An 18605-nucleotide genomic window follows, 5' to 3' on the forward strand; every position below is an offset into this window, starting at 1 on the left:
TATATTAAATTTTGAATAAATTAAATATTTTCACAAGAATTTAATCTTTAAATATATATTAATATTTTAAATTGATATGATAAAAATATTGGATCAATTTAAAAATGTATATGTATAATATTAGATTATTAAATGTTAATAAAAATTATATATATAAAAGTAGTTGAATTTTATACTGCTAAAATTGAATACATCAATAAAATATGAAATTTGAGTATTTGAATAAGTTGGTCCTTCCCATATGTATATATGACGTCAACCATTGCATTAGCCATAATGAACTCTTTCCTTTGTACAAACTTCCAATAGATGGTCAAATTCATTCTCCCTTACGTGATTATTTTGAATTTGTTTAATATGATTAAACCGCATTCACCCTCCTATAAATACTTACCAGAAGAATTATCTATTTCTCAATAACATAAAAAAGATGGAGAATGTTCCATGTACAATGAAAGCTTGGATTTATGGACAACATGGGAAACCTGAAGATGTTCTGAATCTCAAGTCCGATGTTGTTGTTCCTGAATTGAAGGAAGATCAAGTTCTTGTTAAGGTCATGGCTTCGGGGCTTAATCCAGTTGATAATAAGAGGATGCTTGGCATTTTTGTTCAAGCTGAATGTCCTTTTCCCGTAAGTTTTTTTACATTACTAGCTATAACTTAAACTCAGTTAAGTGTCTGATATGGATGTATTGTTTTATTTTTGTTTTTTCAGACAGTTCCAGGGTACGATGTAGCTGGTGTGGTGGTGAAAGTAGGAAGCCAGGTAAAGAACTTAAAGGTAGGTGATGAAGTATATGGTAACATCCATGAGAAAGCCTTGGATCATCCCAAACAATACGGCACTTTGGCCGAACACACGGCGGTTGAAGAGCGGCTATTGGCTCCCAAACCCAAGAATCTCAGCTTTACCGAGGCTGCTTCACTGCCGGTCGCCATCGGAACAGCTTACGAAGGCCTTCAACGATGCGAGTTCACCGCTGGTCAATCCATTCTTGTGTTGGGAGGCGCGGGTGGAGTTGGCAGCATGGTCATTCAGGTACGTTTATGTCAACATTACCAAGTGATTGTATTACCTTTGTGGTATGCTAAATTTGTATTATTGGATCAGCTGGCCAAGCATGTTTTAGGAGCATCAAGAGTTGTGGCAACTGCTAGCACAGGAAAACTAGAGTTGTTGAGGAATCTGGGTGCTGATTTAGCAGTTGATTACACCAAGGAAAACTTTGAAGATCTCCCTGAGAAATTTGATGTTGTATATGACTGTGTTGGTAAGATTAATATAGATTCTTTTACTTTCAAATCTAGTTTGAGAATGGAAAAAATGTTGCAGATGTTAAAATTTGAACTTTAAATTAAGCCTCGGGCCTATGAACAAAATTTTATCTACTTGATAAGTTGCAACATAATCCAACTGGATTAAGCTCGGGTTTATCATATATTTAACAAGTATAATTTGTGTATGAAAAAATAGGGCAATGTGAAAGGGCAGTGAAGGCAATGAAGGAAGGTGGGAAAGTTGTGACAGTGAGTGGTGCGGTGACTGTGCCAGCATTTAAGTTTATAGTCACTTCAAATGGGGCTGATTTGGAGAAATTGAATCCTTACTTGGAAAGTGGAAAGGTGAAGGCTATTATTGATCCCAAAGGCATCTATCCTTTCTCTCAAACACTTGAAGGACTTGCATATGTTGACACTGGCAGAGTTGCTGGAAAAGTTGTCATACATCCAATCCAACAAGATAATTAATTTAAATGCAAGTTCTATATATATATATATATATATATATATATATATATATACGAATAAAAATATCATAGAGGTTTTTGTATTAGAAATCAGATTACATTTTATTTTTCTGCTCCAAAAATAAACAAATTAGCTCATATACGTTAGACCAAAGAGCAAACCGATCATTCTACTAAAATTTCATCCATTTCTACTATTAATAGAAATGACCAATTTGCTCTTTGATCTAACATATAGAAACTAATTTACTCATTTTCTAAGTAAATGGGATAAAATACAATCGACTACTAATATAAAACCTCTATGGTACTTGTATATATATAAACACTATATATTAGAGATTCATAAGCGTGACGAAAGAGTTATCGTATGTTACCAATTAGTTTCATGTAATAAAATGAAGAATGTTTTTCTCATGCTATTTTGATATTTTAACAATTTGATTGTTAAATTTATTATGTATGCAAAATTTTTAATTAGTTTGATATTTTTATCTTATTGATCTAAAATATTGTCTTTATTAATAGATAATTATAAGTTGAAAGTTTTTCTTTGTAAAAAGAAAATAATTAAATATTTTAAATTTACTCAAAATTTTACATATATAATTTATATGAATAAAAATAAAATCTAATTACTATATTATTAAAATATTAATCATTGAGTTTTATATCAGTATAAATTCAAATTTTAATATTTAACTATGTCCCTGTATAATTTTACATGTTTTGGACAAATGATGGAACCAATAAATATGTTACGAAAAATAATTTTATTAATTTTATTATTAATATTTTATTAAATTACACTTATTATTTTAAATTAACGTATTTTAATCAATAAACATAAAATTATGGAAAATATTAGCTTTTAGTATTATTTTATAGGTTTTGTTTTCATCAAATAAAATTTTTATCTCAAATAAAAATAATAATTATTATAGTTATAACTATTTTATTAATTAATAATATTTATCAAAACAAAGAAAATATGAAGGCTTATAACATACTAACTATTTAAACATTATCACTTAATGCATTTAATTTAAACAATAACTTGAGAAAGATCTGATAACCAAATTGATTGAACTCATTCAACATCTTTGTTCCATTTCATACATAATTCCATTGAAAACAAAGCTTAACTTTCTGTACAAAATTCAATGCATGGCACGCACTATTCTATAAACCCACAATCCCAGCTATCAGGTTCAAATTCTTTTTCAAACCTATATTTATATGTGTATATATACCCCAGAAGGTATATTATTGGCTAGATAGATTTGGAAGTACAAAGATTATAACCAGAGACAAGTGAGCTTAAAGCCAAGGCAATGAATGCTACCAGAGACAATGCCATGGACGCCCTTGCCATCTCCGGGAACTTGTCGTTTCCCCAGTTGGATTCCCAATCATCGACTCGAACGGCAGCCGAAGACGATGCCGAAATGAGAAGATAAGCCAAGATCTGCAAAATTGAATGAATGGGTTCGGTGCTTCATATGTTTAAACGCTTCGGCAAACAGATAATTAATCATGTTAATACCAAGAAAAACCGAGTTCAATCCCATGTAGTTAAAAGAACCATAGAGGCCCTTGTATTAGGAGTCGGATTGTATTTTTTTCTTACTGAAAAAATAGACAAATTAGCCCCAATACATTAGATTAAAGAGTAACTTGACATTCTGTTAAAATTTTCATCCATTCCCCCCTCTATTCTGTCAACTAAGCTAGTTTTTAACAGTAAAAATAGATGAAATTTTTAACAAAAAAGATCAATTTGCTCTTTGATATAACATACACCGACTAATTTATCCATTTCATGAGTAAAAAAAGGCAAAATGCAATCAAACTCGTAGTATAGGGGCCTCCATAGTACTTTGACCATTCATGTGTTGTCTGAACTTTCTATCTAGGCAAGTTTCAGGCCAAGCATCTTTAATGGACAAAGAATCTAGTCTTTTAGCCACTATAGATAAAGATTTGTTTGACAAAATACGCTATAAAAAAGAAACAGAAAGGAGAAAAGAACATAAAAAAGCACCTTGTCTGTTTTGTGGGTGGTATCTTAACATCTATGCTACACTAACTTTTCGTTTTTTAGTATCTGTATTCAATGTAACCGTGTACACATACTCATATCCAACACTCACTTTTGAGTTAGAGTAACATATTACGTCCAATACCCATGTCCGACATATATTCACAGAGTACAATCCTCTAAAGGGCATGTGATATTTACAGACCATTGCTTGCAAATCAAGCGTTTTGAAAGTGCAAAAGTTAACTCCCCAAATTCTCCACTTTGGAAAAAGGTACCAACTTTTATCCAAGCCCAATATCATGTAGGAAACAAAATAGAGAGAAAGTAAAAGGCAGCATTATCACAGAGAAAAGGCATTAAAAAGGTGATCCCAGAAAAGGTTTTCCAACTAACCTAACTTGCTCCAAATATGCACCAATTGTGTGTCTAACAAGAAACTGGTGATTGGTAATTGGAGTCATCCACCACCCACCTATTTAGGTTGTGGATGGTCCCCCTAAATTACCATCAAACCCAGATTTTTCATTTTCTCTAAAGTTTTTCTATCCCAACTCGTACATACGTTGATAAGGGATATAATCTAGAACACGAATATAAGGTAAAAGTATTATGGAAGTCTGTGTATAATATTAAGAGTCAAATTATATTTTGCCCTCTCTACTAAAAAAAGGACAAATTTATCATTTTTGTGAAAAATTTCATCCATTTGTACTGTTTAAAACTGGTGTGACTGACGGAATATCCAGAAAATGTCAAGTGTATCTTACACTGATGTATAAGAACTAGTTTTTAAGAGTAGAAGTGATGAAATTTTTAACAGGGACTAATTTGACTATTTTTTTAGCATATACTACAAATGTAATCTGACTCCTAATACAGATACCTCCATGATACTTTCACCCATGTATAACCATTAATATTTTTTAAACTGGACCGATAGCCGAACCAATCAGGCCACCGGTTCAATTAGTCCGATTAAAAAATTAAAAAATTAAAAAAGTTTAAAAAACCCAGTTCAACCGCTGGTTCATGATTTTTAGCCGGTCTAACTAGTTCAAAGCTACTTTTCGTATCCATATCTTAGCCGTTTCCGGTTTAATCGGCCGACCAGTCGATCTGGTCCGGTTCAAACAATGTTGTATATAAAACTATATCTTACACTAGTACCCCAGTCCAAAAAATCCGAAAGAAGAATTACCTGATCCAAAATGAAATCTAAATAAAACCGGAGATGACCCCGAGGTTTTTGTTTGCCGGAGGTCAATTGATAGGCAACATCATATGCTTGAAATCCAGAGTATACAAATCCAATCACGTTCACTGCCATACAAAACCTACAATTCAATTAAACACCAAATTGAACAATGGATTTGATAAGAACATCACTAAAGCCAATGGCTGAATCAATGATCGAAGAAAAGAAAAAAAGTAAACCTGAATTCCTTGTAGCGGTAGAAAGAATCAAGTGCCCAACCTTGATTTTTATCAGCAGCTAAAACAGAGAAAGAAACCAAACAAAAAACAAACCCAGAAATTCTAAATCCCAATAAAGCCTTTTTAATCATCTTATCTCTTTTGGTTCTTCTTAATATAGATAAATCAGGCCTCAATCTTTTACCACTACCAGAACCCAGTTTTTGTGTCTGTTCTTCAAGTTCAACGGTAGTAGTTGTTGTGGTTGATTGATCTCTAGATGTGAGCTCCGCCCTGGAAACCACTGCAGATGGTGGCTTGGGGTTGGGTTCAGAAGGATGAGATACTGCTGCCGTTGTCGTTGTTGGTGGTGGAGAAAAGCCATGACTGAGAGAAGAATTACAAGATGAGAGGGGAGAATCAATAGGGGAATAATAAGATGGTGGTGACTGAGTGGTTTTTTGGGTTAATGGAGATAGTGAAACTGTGGGGCTTTTCTGCTCAGGTTCTTCCACTTGTGCTTCATGTTTCTGTGGTTGTTGATCTTTTTCTTCATGATTCTGATCTTGATGTTGTCTATGCTGTGCTTCTTCTTCTTGTTTTTGGTGATGATTTTGGTTCTCCTCCATTATTGAAGAAGGTAGATTGATTGCTTGAGTTTTCAGGGTTTAGACTTTGAAAGAAAAACTGGGTTTGGGGGGTGTATGGGGTGAGGGAGGGGATAGGCTATTGGCTATTAAGAGGAAAAAAGGTTAAATTCTGCTATTAGTCATTCTACTTTGTGCAAATTATGGATTTAGTCATATTTTTATTTGATTAGTTTTAGTTATTAGTGCTATGCGTAGAATTATAAATTATGTTCATACTTTTTAAATTTTGAAATTTTAGTGTTGACGCAAATGGTAATTTTTATCCATTAACTAAATTTTTAGTGAGTAATATGTAGAAATAACAAAATGAAATGTACATTTGATATTATTGTTTGATGAGGACCGAAATTTTAAATTTTGAAAAGCACAATGATCAAAATTAATCAAATATAAATATAAAGACTAAATTCATAAATTTTATAAAATATAAAGACTAATAGTAAAATTTAAAAAGATACCAAGAAAACATCAGCGTTATTTCCTGGTACTTTCTTGCACTTCACCTGGCCATCTTTAACAGTACCTTTTAGTTTTGAGAATCATCTTTAACAGTACTTTCACTTATGTTATAATATATATATATATATATATATATAAATGTATATTGGCAGAAATATTTTTAAATATTTAAGTATGGTATTAAAGAGTTTAACATTTTTAACGTGGTATTTGTGTTTTTTTGTTAATTTGATATATGTATTTGACAAATATATATTTTTGATATTTCAAAGTAACGATGTCAATTTTTAATATTTAATTGAGGTTTTAAAATTAATTTGATGGAAATTAATTATTAAATATTATTAGGTTTAAATTTTCAATGATTTTGTTAATAGAATTTATACTAATTGTGAATTTGTTTATTTTACGTTTAATTTGTCAAGTGTAGTATGATAAATGTGATTTAATTTGGGTTTTAGGGTAGGTTTGATGAAAATTAATTACTAGTATAATTAGCTAATTATGAATTTTTATTAAATCAACTCTAAAACCAATTAAACACTAAAACTTAACATTGTTAACTTCAAGTATCAAAACGTATAACTTTTGTCAAATACAAGCACCACATTAGACCCAAAAAAAACACATATACAAAATTATGTATTAAGCTTTTTTTTCATACCATAATCAAAAGAACACGAATAATACAGATTAAAAGGTAAGGGAAATAAACAACATATTGTATGGAAACAGCAAAAAGAAATTTAATGAAGGTCTATACCTCCTCAATATAGAAACATGAAACACGTTGTGAATCTTACTTAATTTCAGTGGTAAAGTTAAATGGTATGTCGTCACACCTGGAAATGCTAAGGGATACGTACAATTATAATTCTGGGTATCTAATTATAAAACTCTCTGTTTATTAGGGTCTTAGTGTAATTACGTGAATCTTGCTAACTGATTTGGTAATTGGTTAGATTTCAACTATTAGTCTCGTTACATTAGAACTGGATATTTTCTTTAGTGGGAAACATTATGATGAGGGATATTAATTTTGATGCTGATAAATTGGTTTTGGTGTTGAGTGCGGGAAAGTTACATAAGAGATAGATGTCATTCTCCGGAGAGCATTCTTTCATTCTAGTATCCATTTTCTTTCTTCCATCTTCTTCTTTGGTTGATTTTGTAAGAAAGGAAATTAAGAAGCGGATTGCATGGAGGGAAAAAACTAGGGTGTTAGCTTAAATAATTGAGAATTTAGCAATATGGTAATCTTTCTAACTCTTTTATACCTTTTGATTAAAGAAAAAGGAAGGAAAATCTAAGGATTTCAGCATAATTTATTTTGAATTGTGATGATTTAAGTCGTTGTTAGCATTTAAAATTCCTTTGCATGCATTTGAATTAAAGTTTTCTTATATATGTATGTCTTCGTTTTGATTTTTATATGGTTGTTATGCATAGCTAACATAGAAGGAGAAGGCCCGAGTGATAAAGGGAAGGCTAAGCAGGTGTTAGTTATGTCAACCCCAGGTATTTTGTTGGTGAGTTTTTGAACTCACATCCTCAGTGTTTGTTTTATGTATATTAGTATTGTGTTGTTGTGGTATGTTCGATTTCATGTTTTGTTGTTAATGAGGAGTTGAATTTTTATGGGATGTTTGTATTGAAGCATGCAAGGTGACGATTTATAGATGCATGTCTGGTTGTATGTATAAGTTTGTTGTTTTGATAAGCTGTCACTGGTAAAGTAATTACTGAAGAGGTTATCATTGAAATGGTCCATTAGGTGACCTGCCGTCAAATGTAGTAGTTAATTCGGGTCAATTCCATACTTAAGGAGCTTGTTTTCTAGGCAATTTAGGAGTTTATATTTCATTTTTGGTATTTAGGCTTTAGGATTAAAAGTTAATAAAAATAAGTGTTTTTAACACATTTTGTAAGTGTTGTGACCCAGTATGCTGACACGAGCCTTAGATTGTGCTAATGTGTTTAATTAAGTGTGTATGATGAAGCTATAAAGGTCCAATTGACGTGGAAGTAAGGGACGGGTGATGCACAAGCTTCCCGAGATGGCAAAGCACTAAACGAATGACACAAGGCTGAAATTGGGTGTCGTGTCATGCCATACAAAGGGTGTGGCGCGACACAAGTCGACGTCCTATCCAAGTAATTCAAAGTTATTTTCGTTCGCACAATCAACTTTATACGAAGACCTAGGACGTCCCGAAGACCTAATTTGGGCTACCAACACCTCTATAAATAAGAAATTAAGGGTTTGATGTAACTAAGTCGTCCTAAACGCCTTCAAAAACCTTAGTAGTTTAGGAGTAGAATTATATTATTTTTCTTTCGATTTTTCATAACGCTTTTGTTTTTCCTCTTGAAATTAGTTTTGATTCAAGAGTTTATTTATTTAATTAAAGTATTTTAGTTTATTTTCTTTTGCATTCGATTTAATTATTTATTCTAATCAAGAGATTTATGACTCGATTCCATATTTAATATTCAATCAACGATTACTCATATCTATTTTCTCTCTCGAATCAATCGTGTTCTTCACATGATATATTCAATCGAGATTGAGATTATGGATAACATGATTTATTCAATCAAATAGAATCATTTGGAAATGAATGTGGTTTTCTCAAAATGGAAATGAAAGCGAGAAATGATTCATTTGCAAATGAACATGGATTACTCAAAATGATTGAAAGAATAATGAGTTTATGTTTTGAGCTATTTTAAGGCGAAAATAAAAATAAACTATTCAATCATAGTGAACAAGTTGAATGGTGAAATATTAAATATATTTTCTCGAAAATTTTACCAGGGTAAAATTGTCATAATTTTACCGGGAATAAAATTGGGATGAGAAAATTATTTAATAGAATATAAATATTAAATTTTATTTTGGGAAATAGAAAAACAGAATCGAGTTAGATCAAATTACAAAGTATTGGGTCGAAAAGTCTAAAAAGTACTCATAATTGGACTCAATGTGTAACATCCTGAATTTTCAATGGTAACGAAAATTATGATTTGAAGTCACCAATTTCGATGAGTAAGCTCGTAAATTTTATTATTTAGTATTTACGAGTTAAATGTGATTTTAGAAAGATTTGTGAAATAGTGATTTGAGTTTAGAAGGAATTATTAAGTTAATTGGTTTTGAAAATGGGGTATCGAGACCTCAATTTTATAAATCGAGCCGTAAATATTTTTATAAATATTTACGGAGTGTCATTAAGGTGGTATTAAAGTTTCATTAGAAAATTTTATCGTTTCGATAGTTAATTAATTAAAAAAACTAAATTGAAAAAGGTGTAAAACTTGCTAAAATGATTAAATAGCATAAATGATAAATAAATGAGGACTAAAAGGGAAATTAGACACCCAAAGAATGGTTGAGGTGGCATAAGCAGAAAAAAATCTTGGAATTAGGTGATTTAAGGACAAAATTGTAAATTTTGTGAAATTAAGGTTAAATAAAAAGAAACCTAAAGATTTCTAGGCAATTCTTCTTCAATTCTCAGCCAAAAACAGCCATTAGAGAGCTTCTTAAGCTGGTTTTTATATTTTTACTTCACATCAAGAGCTCGTAGATCAACGAGAAAAAGGGAAATTAGCCGATTAGTCTCTAAACTATTACCAATTTTACAATCCAGCCCAGGTAAGTTCATATGGTTAAACTTTCTTGATTATTTGTTAATTTAGGAATGGTATAATATATTTATTCATATTTTGTTATTGAAATTAAGATTATTGTAAAAGTATGAAAATTGAATTGAATGTTTAAAATAAGTAGAACGCAGGATTGAGTATGATCGTTCCGTGGCAAAGAATGAATTGACGGATAAGACCATGGTTGGACTATGGCAATGTTTAAATGTAAGACCATAGCTGGGCCATGGCATTTTAATGAAAAGACCATAACTGGGTTATGGCACCTTAATCGTAAGACCATGGTTGGACCATTGCAGTATAGATACATGCGTAAGTCTATAGCTAGGCCATAGCATTCTGATGATAAGACCATAACTGGGTTATGACACTACAAATGTAAGACCATGGCAGGGCCATGGCAATGCATGTATAAGACCATAGTTGGACTATGGCACAAAAAGAACGATGTACTCATATCCGTAAGTCGTTCTTCGATTCAGTAAGAAATGGTAATAGACTTATGTGATTGAATTTAAAGATTTATAGATTATTATTGATATTGATCCAAAGGAAGTGTGTTTATCGACTATATTGTATTTGACAAGGAAAAATGTATGATTTATTTACAATTTAATTTATTATATTATATTAAATTCGGTAAGATCAATGTTTAACCTATTGAACTTACTACGCTTCATTAAGCTTACTCGCGTTGTTTAATGTTCTTGTAGATTAACGTATAGTCGGAAGATTGGATCAACACATCAAGTTATACTATCCAATTTAATTCGGTAGTTTTTGCAATGTAAATTTTGGTTTATATGGCATGTATAGGGTTGGTTTGGCAATGAAATAGTTTGAATTGTGGTTGTGAATCTTAAATGTTTGTATGTATGTAATTAGTAGTAGAATTTGATAAATCAATGAAATGAGTTAAATAGGTAAGTATAAGTAATTGGAATATTTGTGATGTTATGTCATGTTGAGAACACGTTTTAGCTTGTATTGATTGGTTGGTTGAGATATATTGTTGTATGTGAATGTTGAGTGCATATTAATGTCAAAATGGGTAAGAAAAATGGCTTATTTTTGTCCACACAGCCAGAGACACTGGCGTGTGTCTCAGCCGTGTGTGACACACAGCCTGACACATGGGCTTGTAGTTTGGCCGTGTGACACCTGCACCTTAATTTCATAAATTAGTTACCCACGTGGCCTGGCACACGGGCGTGTGACTTGGTCGTGTAACCCAATTCAGAGAGTTACACCGGTAAGGACAAGGGCTGAGATACGACCATGTGCCTCATATCAAATGCCCACACAGCTTAAGACACGGAGGTGTCTCCTGGCCGTGTGAGCCACATGGCTGGCCACACGGGCGTGTATCCCGTGCTTCTAAATTTTTTTTTGAGATTTTGGAGAAAATTCCCTGAGTACCCGGTTTAGTCCTGATTCACTTCTAAGGTGAATATTAGGCCTCGAGGGTCCATCTAAGGGACAGTATGAGTGTTATATGATTGATTATTAATATGTGTAACAAAGGTTGTGAAATGTCTGTATTTAATTTGTAAAGTTCGGTAATGCTCTGTAACCCTATTCTGGTGACGGATAAGGGTTAAGGGTGTTACACAATGTAAAAGAGACCCAAAATCCCCTCATGGAATATGAAGGGGCGGCAACTCTAGCAGGAATACTAGGGGATGTCGTCCACCCTAATCCTACTCTAAGTAGGAAGTTTTTTTTCTAGTTGAAATAAATTTGTATAATTCAACAAGGGTTATACCTTCTCTTCCGATAAATAGATGATATTAATAGAGCTATTAACAAAACTTTAAGATATTGTTATTCTGCCCGAAAATAGAGACCTTTGTTCTCTTGGAATTAAATGTATTTTTCAAAATAACGGTTCTGTCAGTTTTGTATTTGAGAAGAGAATTTTTCTTTCCACATAAAAGAAAATAATTTCTAGTTCTGTGTTTTGATTCAATTAGTTCGAGCCCACTATTAGAACAGTTAATGGTATAAGAATAGAACGACAATGATCTATCTATCCGAAAACACATGTACAATTTCTGTCTAGGGTTTATTTCTATAAATATCACAAATCGAGTCGGTTTTCAAATTTTTTATTTTTCGTTATGCAATAAAACCGTTTTCAAACCAAATTTTTTCCACCAGGTACTTGATATATTGCCTTCACTTGCTGACAAGTTAAACATTTAGTTAAAATCTCAATTATTTCTTTTTTCATGTTAAACCACCAATAATAAGGCTTCAAATAATTGTACATCTTAGTGCTTCTAGAGTGCGCCACATACAAACTATTATGTACTTCATGAAGGATGTCTCACTTCAACTCATCGTCATTGGGTACACAAAGTCTCCCTTGGCAGTAGACACTGTCATCATCAGACAGAGTAGGTTGAAGCTAAAGACAATTTTAGGGAAAAAAATGAAGGTCCTGAAATGTAACACCCTATACTCAACCCGATCACCGGGTCTGAGCTATGGGATGCCACATTCATTATTGGAGAAACTACGATCAACTATATTCAAATTCCATTATTAAACACTTAGATATGAGTATTACATTCTTAAAACACGATATATGATCATTTACGACCTATATACGAGCTTACAAAAGCTCAGTACCATCCTGGGGTCGAGTAAGGAATAAACTGCAACATTTTCAAAACTTCCCAGGCTAGTGTCGCGACTTCCAGGGTTTGGTGTCGTGACATTGAAAACAGTATGCAGGCTTCCCAACCTGAGGATCAAATTGTAAAGTTTTCAAAATAAAATAGAATTAATGTCGCGACCTCAAACATGGACCTGATTCTAAGAGCATTAAGGCTCCATATTGAAATCTGAACTGTGAGAATCGAAATCAGGGTGAAGAGAAACAGTGGCTAGATTTTTTAGTGTATTTGATAGTCGGCAACACAGATCAGATCTAAGATATTTTTGATTTCATAGCATTTAAAGCCTTTTTGAGAAATCCAATGTGATAGATTGGTAGAAGGAAGAAAATGGAACATTTTGGTGTGTTCCATTGCCGACAGAGTGGTGAGGTGATGGTGGTTTTGATAAGAAAACTAAAGCTTAGGCTTTTTTTTTTCTTAAAAAAAAGGGAAAATGAAATGTAAAAAAATCATAAATTTTTAATATAAATTTATTTATATATTTTTTTGAATTTTATATGCTTTTATAACACAATACCAAAAATCTAACATGATAATCTTAGAGTTTAGTATTTAGTTAAAATTTTAGTATACCAAAATATCCAACGAGATGCTCTTAGAGTGTGTTTAGATAAATAATTTTAAAATTAATGAGATTTTAAAATGTTAACATTCTAGAATTTATCAATTCAAAATGCTCAAGTGATGATTGTTTTATTTGGATAAATAATTGTTTTAGAAATAATTAAGTTATTGGGATTTTACAAATAAAAGAATAATTATAATAGAAAAACAATACATTAAAAATAAATAATATAAAAAATTCAATAAATGTAGTTATCTTTGTAAAAAAATTATAAATATTTTAATAAAATATATATTAAAATTAAATAAAAATAATTTTAAAGTTAAGTTTTTATTTTATAGTCAATAAAATAGAATTAAGAGGAATTTTAAAAACCATCTCTTTTAAGTGAAGTTTGAAATTTATGATAGATTTTGAATTTTGATTATTTTTACTCAAACAAATAAATTCATTTTTAAATTTTGAAAATTTTGTCACAAACAAAATTCCTCCACAGTTTAAAATTTTGGTACCGGGTTAAAATGTCGGTAACTGTTAGAAATTTCAGTTTCACCTTAAAATATCCATATCTCATTAAAAATTTTGATATCACATTAGACCTTTACTATACTTTATCCAAAAATGCATTTACTTTTTCTTTTAGCCAAATATTCAATTATAAATTTTGTTTATATGAAAATTCATGGAAACATGTATTAAAAGTCTACTGCTGACACTTAACATTTTTCTTTATTGTGTTTTACTATGAAATTAATTAATTTTTTTTAGAAAATTAAGTTCCAACTTAAGAGATAACATTGTTAAGAGGATTACCCTAAATATAAATCGCAAAACAAACATGAAAAATACAAAGAAAAAAAACCTACATTCCACGAGGCTTCAACATCTTCGCCTACATTGCACCCCCTCAACCCCCCTCCCAAAAACAAAGTTCGCTCAATTTTTTAGAGTTACTCACATAAGAGCTGTCGAAACCATTTTTATTTTTGAAAAAAAAAACAAAAATTAGTTGTCGATTAAAATTGGAAAAATTGGGAGTCGCCACCAATCTTTTATTAATGTGTGATTGGGTCACCTAAAAACGACCTTGGTCTACGAATTTTAGAAAAACGGGCCCAAGAGTCGGTTACGTATGAGGAAGGATTAGCACCCTCATTACGCCCAAAAATTGGTACCTAATTAATTAATTAATTAATGTCTTAATGTCGAAAATTTGAAAAATATAATCCTTAGCAAAAACTTAAAACCGTTACGTATTAAGACCCTTATCATTTCAGAGAAAGAAAATGCCACACCCAATGCGTTAGGGCACGACATTCTAATTTCCTCAAAAATGAATTAGGCCAGAATACTCGTGTAATAAAAATTTAAAAGAATATTCATTTATTCAAGATTTAAGAAATCGCGGCCCAATACGTTAGGGCACAATTCCTCCAAAATCCCAAACTCGGAATATTTCCTTTATTATATTTTAGAAAAAATCTTCATTTCGAGAAATCAATGTGTCACATCCAATACGTTAGGACACAACGTGTTGAATTCTCAATAATGAGTTCTTATTTTTTGATTAAAGAGAAATGCTCGATTGTTAGATTTAACGAAGAAAATCGGAACCCAATACGTTAGGGCTCAATTTCCTTAAAAATCCTAAATACAAGCATTATCTCAATTTTGAAAAGTTTGAAATCGAGTAAAAAATGATGTGATGCTACATTAAATATACAATGCAATAATAAATATTACAATGGCATAGAAATAATGTAAACATATAAATAAATGAAACTAACATACATAAAAAAATAAACAATGACATGCAAAGTATCACATAAACGAACAAAATAATACAAATGAAAACACAAATAAATAGCAAAAAAATAAAATAAAAGGTACATGATATACACATTAAACTATGAAGAATACACGTGAATTTATATATAAAATTAGATTATAAAAGATTTATATAAACAAAATACATAATGCATTTGTGAAAATAGAGAAAAGTAGGAAAATATGTATATACATATAAATTATAAAATACATGTTAAAATAAATAGGTATTTAAGCATTTTCAAAATACAAAAAAACGTAGATATACACATGTTTTTATATAAAAGAATATTTGTTAGGAAAAAAGGAAAAAATAAATAAATGAAAAAATAATAATCACATTACTAGAATTAATTAATAATAAAATAATAATAATAAAACTAAATTTAACTGGAATTCAAAATTTTGGGGTAAATCCGTAAATAAATAGAGCCAAAAGGACTAAATCGAACACGTGAATTACATAGAGGGGCTGGAAGGGAAATTTTCCCTTCTCCTCCAAAACGGCGCCGTTCCAATAAGGCTAAATTGAAATTAAAAATAAATTAAAGGGCGAATTAAAAAAATAAAAAAAACCTAATTATAAAACATTAAAAAGGCGGAGGGACTAAAAGTGCAATTTATCCCTCCGCTCAAAAACACGCGGATCCTAGGCCGGATCGGGTCGGAGTCGGGTCGGTCTCTCCAAAACGACGCCGTTTTGACGCCTGGGGAGGCCTCGTTTCACTAGGCTATTTAAGCCAAAAAGTTACAAAAAATAATTCATTTTTCATTCTTCTTTTAATAAAAACCACAAAAAACTCTCTCCTTCTTCAATTAGTCCGGCCAGGGCCCGATCATCGGCCAGTCATTGGCCACCGTGTCGGCCGTCGATCTTCGGCGCCGGCACCACCGTTCGCGGGGCCGGAAAGGGAAAAATACCCTACTGGGCTCTTTAGACTCCTCTAAGCCCAAATATGGGTCCAAATCCGTCAAAGTATCAACAAAAAGACCTCAAAAGCCTAGGAAACCCTTCGGTTTCCGATCGTCTATCCTCGGAGACGAACCTCGACCGCCCTAACGGCGTTTCAGAAGCGGGCAAAGATAAGTCTTTTACCCTTTATTCTGTTTTATTGCATTAAGTAAAAAAAATAACATAAAAAAACGAAAATAAAAGTATCAACCTTTGTATATCCCGATTAATCCTCTGATGGTGTTTTTTTGTGTTTGCTGTGAAAAATATTTGCTACCTCTCTTATTGATTTTCCAATCGGATCCTTATTACAGTGTTCGATGGCCTTTTTTATAGCCGAAATAGTAAAAAATATAAAATATAAAAGAAAGAAATCTGCTTGATTTGTTTGATTTAATTTTGAAATCCTTGATTTTCTTTCCTTTCTTGTGTTTGCAGGTGAAGATCGCGTGAAGATTCGGACTAGGTGGCTGCGGCACTAGTTCTCCCCAGAAACCCTAGGGTTTCTGTCATTGTTTTGGGCCACTAGATTTGGGCCTCGGCTTTATTTCAATTTGGGCCATGTAGGCCTGCTTGTAATTTGGACTCTATGGACTGTTTTCATTTATTTGTTTATCTGGTACGGGCCGGGTAAAAATTGGGTATTACAAGAGTCAATTTTTTCAAAATATTCATATAAGTACTTAACCTTTATAAAAGTATTCAAATAAAAACTAAACCTTTCAAAGTGCTAAAATAAGGACCAAAATTTCTTGAAAGTGCTCAAATACCGTATATCAAGTCTTAATTTATGTTTTTATTATTTTCAAGTAATATTTTATTTAACCATAAGTGCGTAAAACTTTTTTATTTGAACATTTTTATAAAGATTAAAATCTTATATAACCATTTTGAAAAGTTTAACCCGAGAACCCTAAAATGTTAGGACTAATTTCAACGTTTAGCGCCCAAAAATGGCCGCCTACACATTAGTGTGAACTTACACTGAGCTGGTAACTTGCAGACAAGGAAACAAACGGGATAAAGACTTATACTGTTTGGTAACGGAGATAAGAGTTATTCGGAGGCGGAATACTTTTACATACCTCCCTCAGATAGCTACTTCCTCCAATAATGACCATTTTTTCCTCTTGTTTGACACAATAATTACTTTCTTTTTTCTTTATTTGACCCAACATTTTGAAATTAGATATTTGTCAATCTATATCATATTATCACATGCTCACCATTAAATTTTTAAATTTTAAATAATTATTAAATTTTTCGAGAATTTTCATTTAAGCTATTGAGATATTAAAATTATTGTTATATGACTTTCTTTATTCGCATCACTTACACTGATTGAAAGTTCTCATTTCTCTTCTCTTCTACAATTCAATTTTTTTCATGAAATAGCTTTGAACGTTACAAATCCGTGAATTAAAATTCAGATAGCTTTCTTCTTCGATCGCCAGTATTGACCGTCAAATCGATTTGAATCTATGTTATGTTCTTCTACTTGTTGATGAGTATTGGTCTACTGAACTGATCGTCAAATAGTTACTTGAAACTTGCTAGCTAGATTTAAAAAAAAAAAACTTAACAACTTAATAACTTAATGAAAACTTTCAAATAGTTCAATGACCATTTTGTAACTTTTTAAAGTTAAGTGATTAAAATGTAAAATTACTAATAATCTAGAGACCATCAGTATAGTTTACCCAAATATATATAATAAAATATATTTATTAAAAGGTTTTTTGGTTGAAATAAAAAAAAAATTTCAATCCTAGTTAAACTAGAACGTGAATGCAGATAACCAAGTTTAAGTAATTTTTAATAAATAGTAAATCCTAATATAATTAGGGGTGTTTAAATTTCGGTTAAAACCGAATTAACTGACCAAATCGATCTAATTTTGTTAATCGGTCGGTGGCTGAACTTAGTTCAGTTAGAGGTCGGTCTATGGTTTTTTAGAATTTCGGTTATCAGTTAATTCAGTTCGAAATCGGATAATTAACCGAACTTAATAATTAATATTATGTGTTACTTTCAAGACTTATGTAATGTTTTTAATCATGTGGTGTTTCAAGACATAAATTTCAGTTAATTCAGATGTATTTTTTTATATGTTTTATACTTATTTTAACCAAATGACAAAAATATATAAATTTCGGTTCGGTTAACGGTTAAAAGATTATACAATTCAATTAATGCTAGTTCAGTTCGATTAATAACCGAACCGACCGTTTGAACACCCCTAAATATAACAAGCTAAAATAATTCAATATTTTATCTTAAAACGAATTGAGAGAAAATAAAACTCAATTAAAATTTGAAATCTTAAATGCAAAGTTTTCATAATCGGATATGTAGTTAAATTAGTCAGACCACTGATTTATCAGTTTTATCGATATGTTTGATTCAATTAAATAAATTATTATAAATTATAAAAATAAAAAAAATATTAAAAATTCATTCAACCAGTATTAATTTCCGGTATTATGATCCCAAGTTCTCTTTCAAATTTTAATGGCTGCTTGCTTGATAAGAACAAACTAAAATTCGCCACGTACTAAAAGTCAACAAATCATAGAAGAGAAAGCAAAAGC

General features: G+C 31.2%; 2 protein-coding genes across 3 annotated transcripts; one reads left to right on the forward strand and one right to left on the reverse strand.

The window, feature by feature from the left end:
• The first annotated feature begins 430 nt into the window (after positions 1-430).
• LOC105771822 (2-methylene-furan-3-one reductase) lies at positions 431-1858 on the forward strand. Its single transcript, XM_012593216.2, has 4 exons — positions 431-634; positions 719-1042; positions 1115-1274; positions 1478-1858. The coding sequence occupies exons 1-4, from the start codon at positions 431-433 to the stop codon at positions 1750-1752; spliced, it is 963 nt and encodes a 320-aa protein (XP_012448670.1). The 3' UTR covers positions 1753-1858.
• Positions 1859-2820: 962 nt separating this feature from the next.
• Positions 2821-5934, reverse strand: LOC105768662 (CASP-like protein 4A1). Of its 2 annotated transcripts, XM_012588740.2 has the most exons (4): positions 5414-5934; positions 5230-5287; positions 4994-5129; positions 2821-3219 (listed from the first exon to the last, which is right to left on the reverse strand). In XM_012588740.2, exons 1-4 carry the CDS (start codon positions 5835-5837, stop codon positions 3025-3027), a joined length of 813 nt encoding a protein of 270 aa, XP_012444194.1. In that variant the 5' UTR covers positions 5838-5934; the 3' UTR covers positions 2821-3024. The 2 variants fall into 2 exon arrangements, with proteins under 2 accessions (XP_012444194.1, XP_012444186.1); XM_012588732.2 differs by having other exon boundaries at positions 5230-5932.
• Positions 5935-18605: the final 12671 nt, after the last annotated feature.

The sequence above is a fragment of the Gossypium raimondii genome, chromosome 7 (genome assembly GCF_025698545.1).
Source record: "Gossypium raimondii isolate GPD5lz chromosome 7, ASM2569854v1, whole genome shotgun sequence".
Lineage (NCBI taxonomy): Eukaryota > Viridiplantae > Streptophyta > Magnoliopsida > Malvales > Malvaceae > Gossypium > Gossypium raimondii.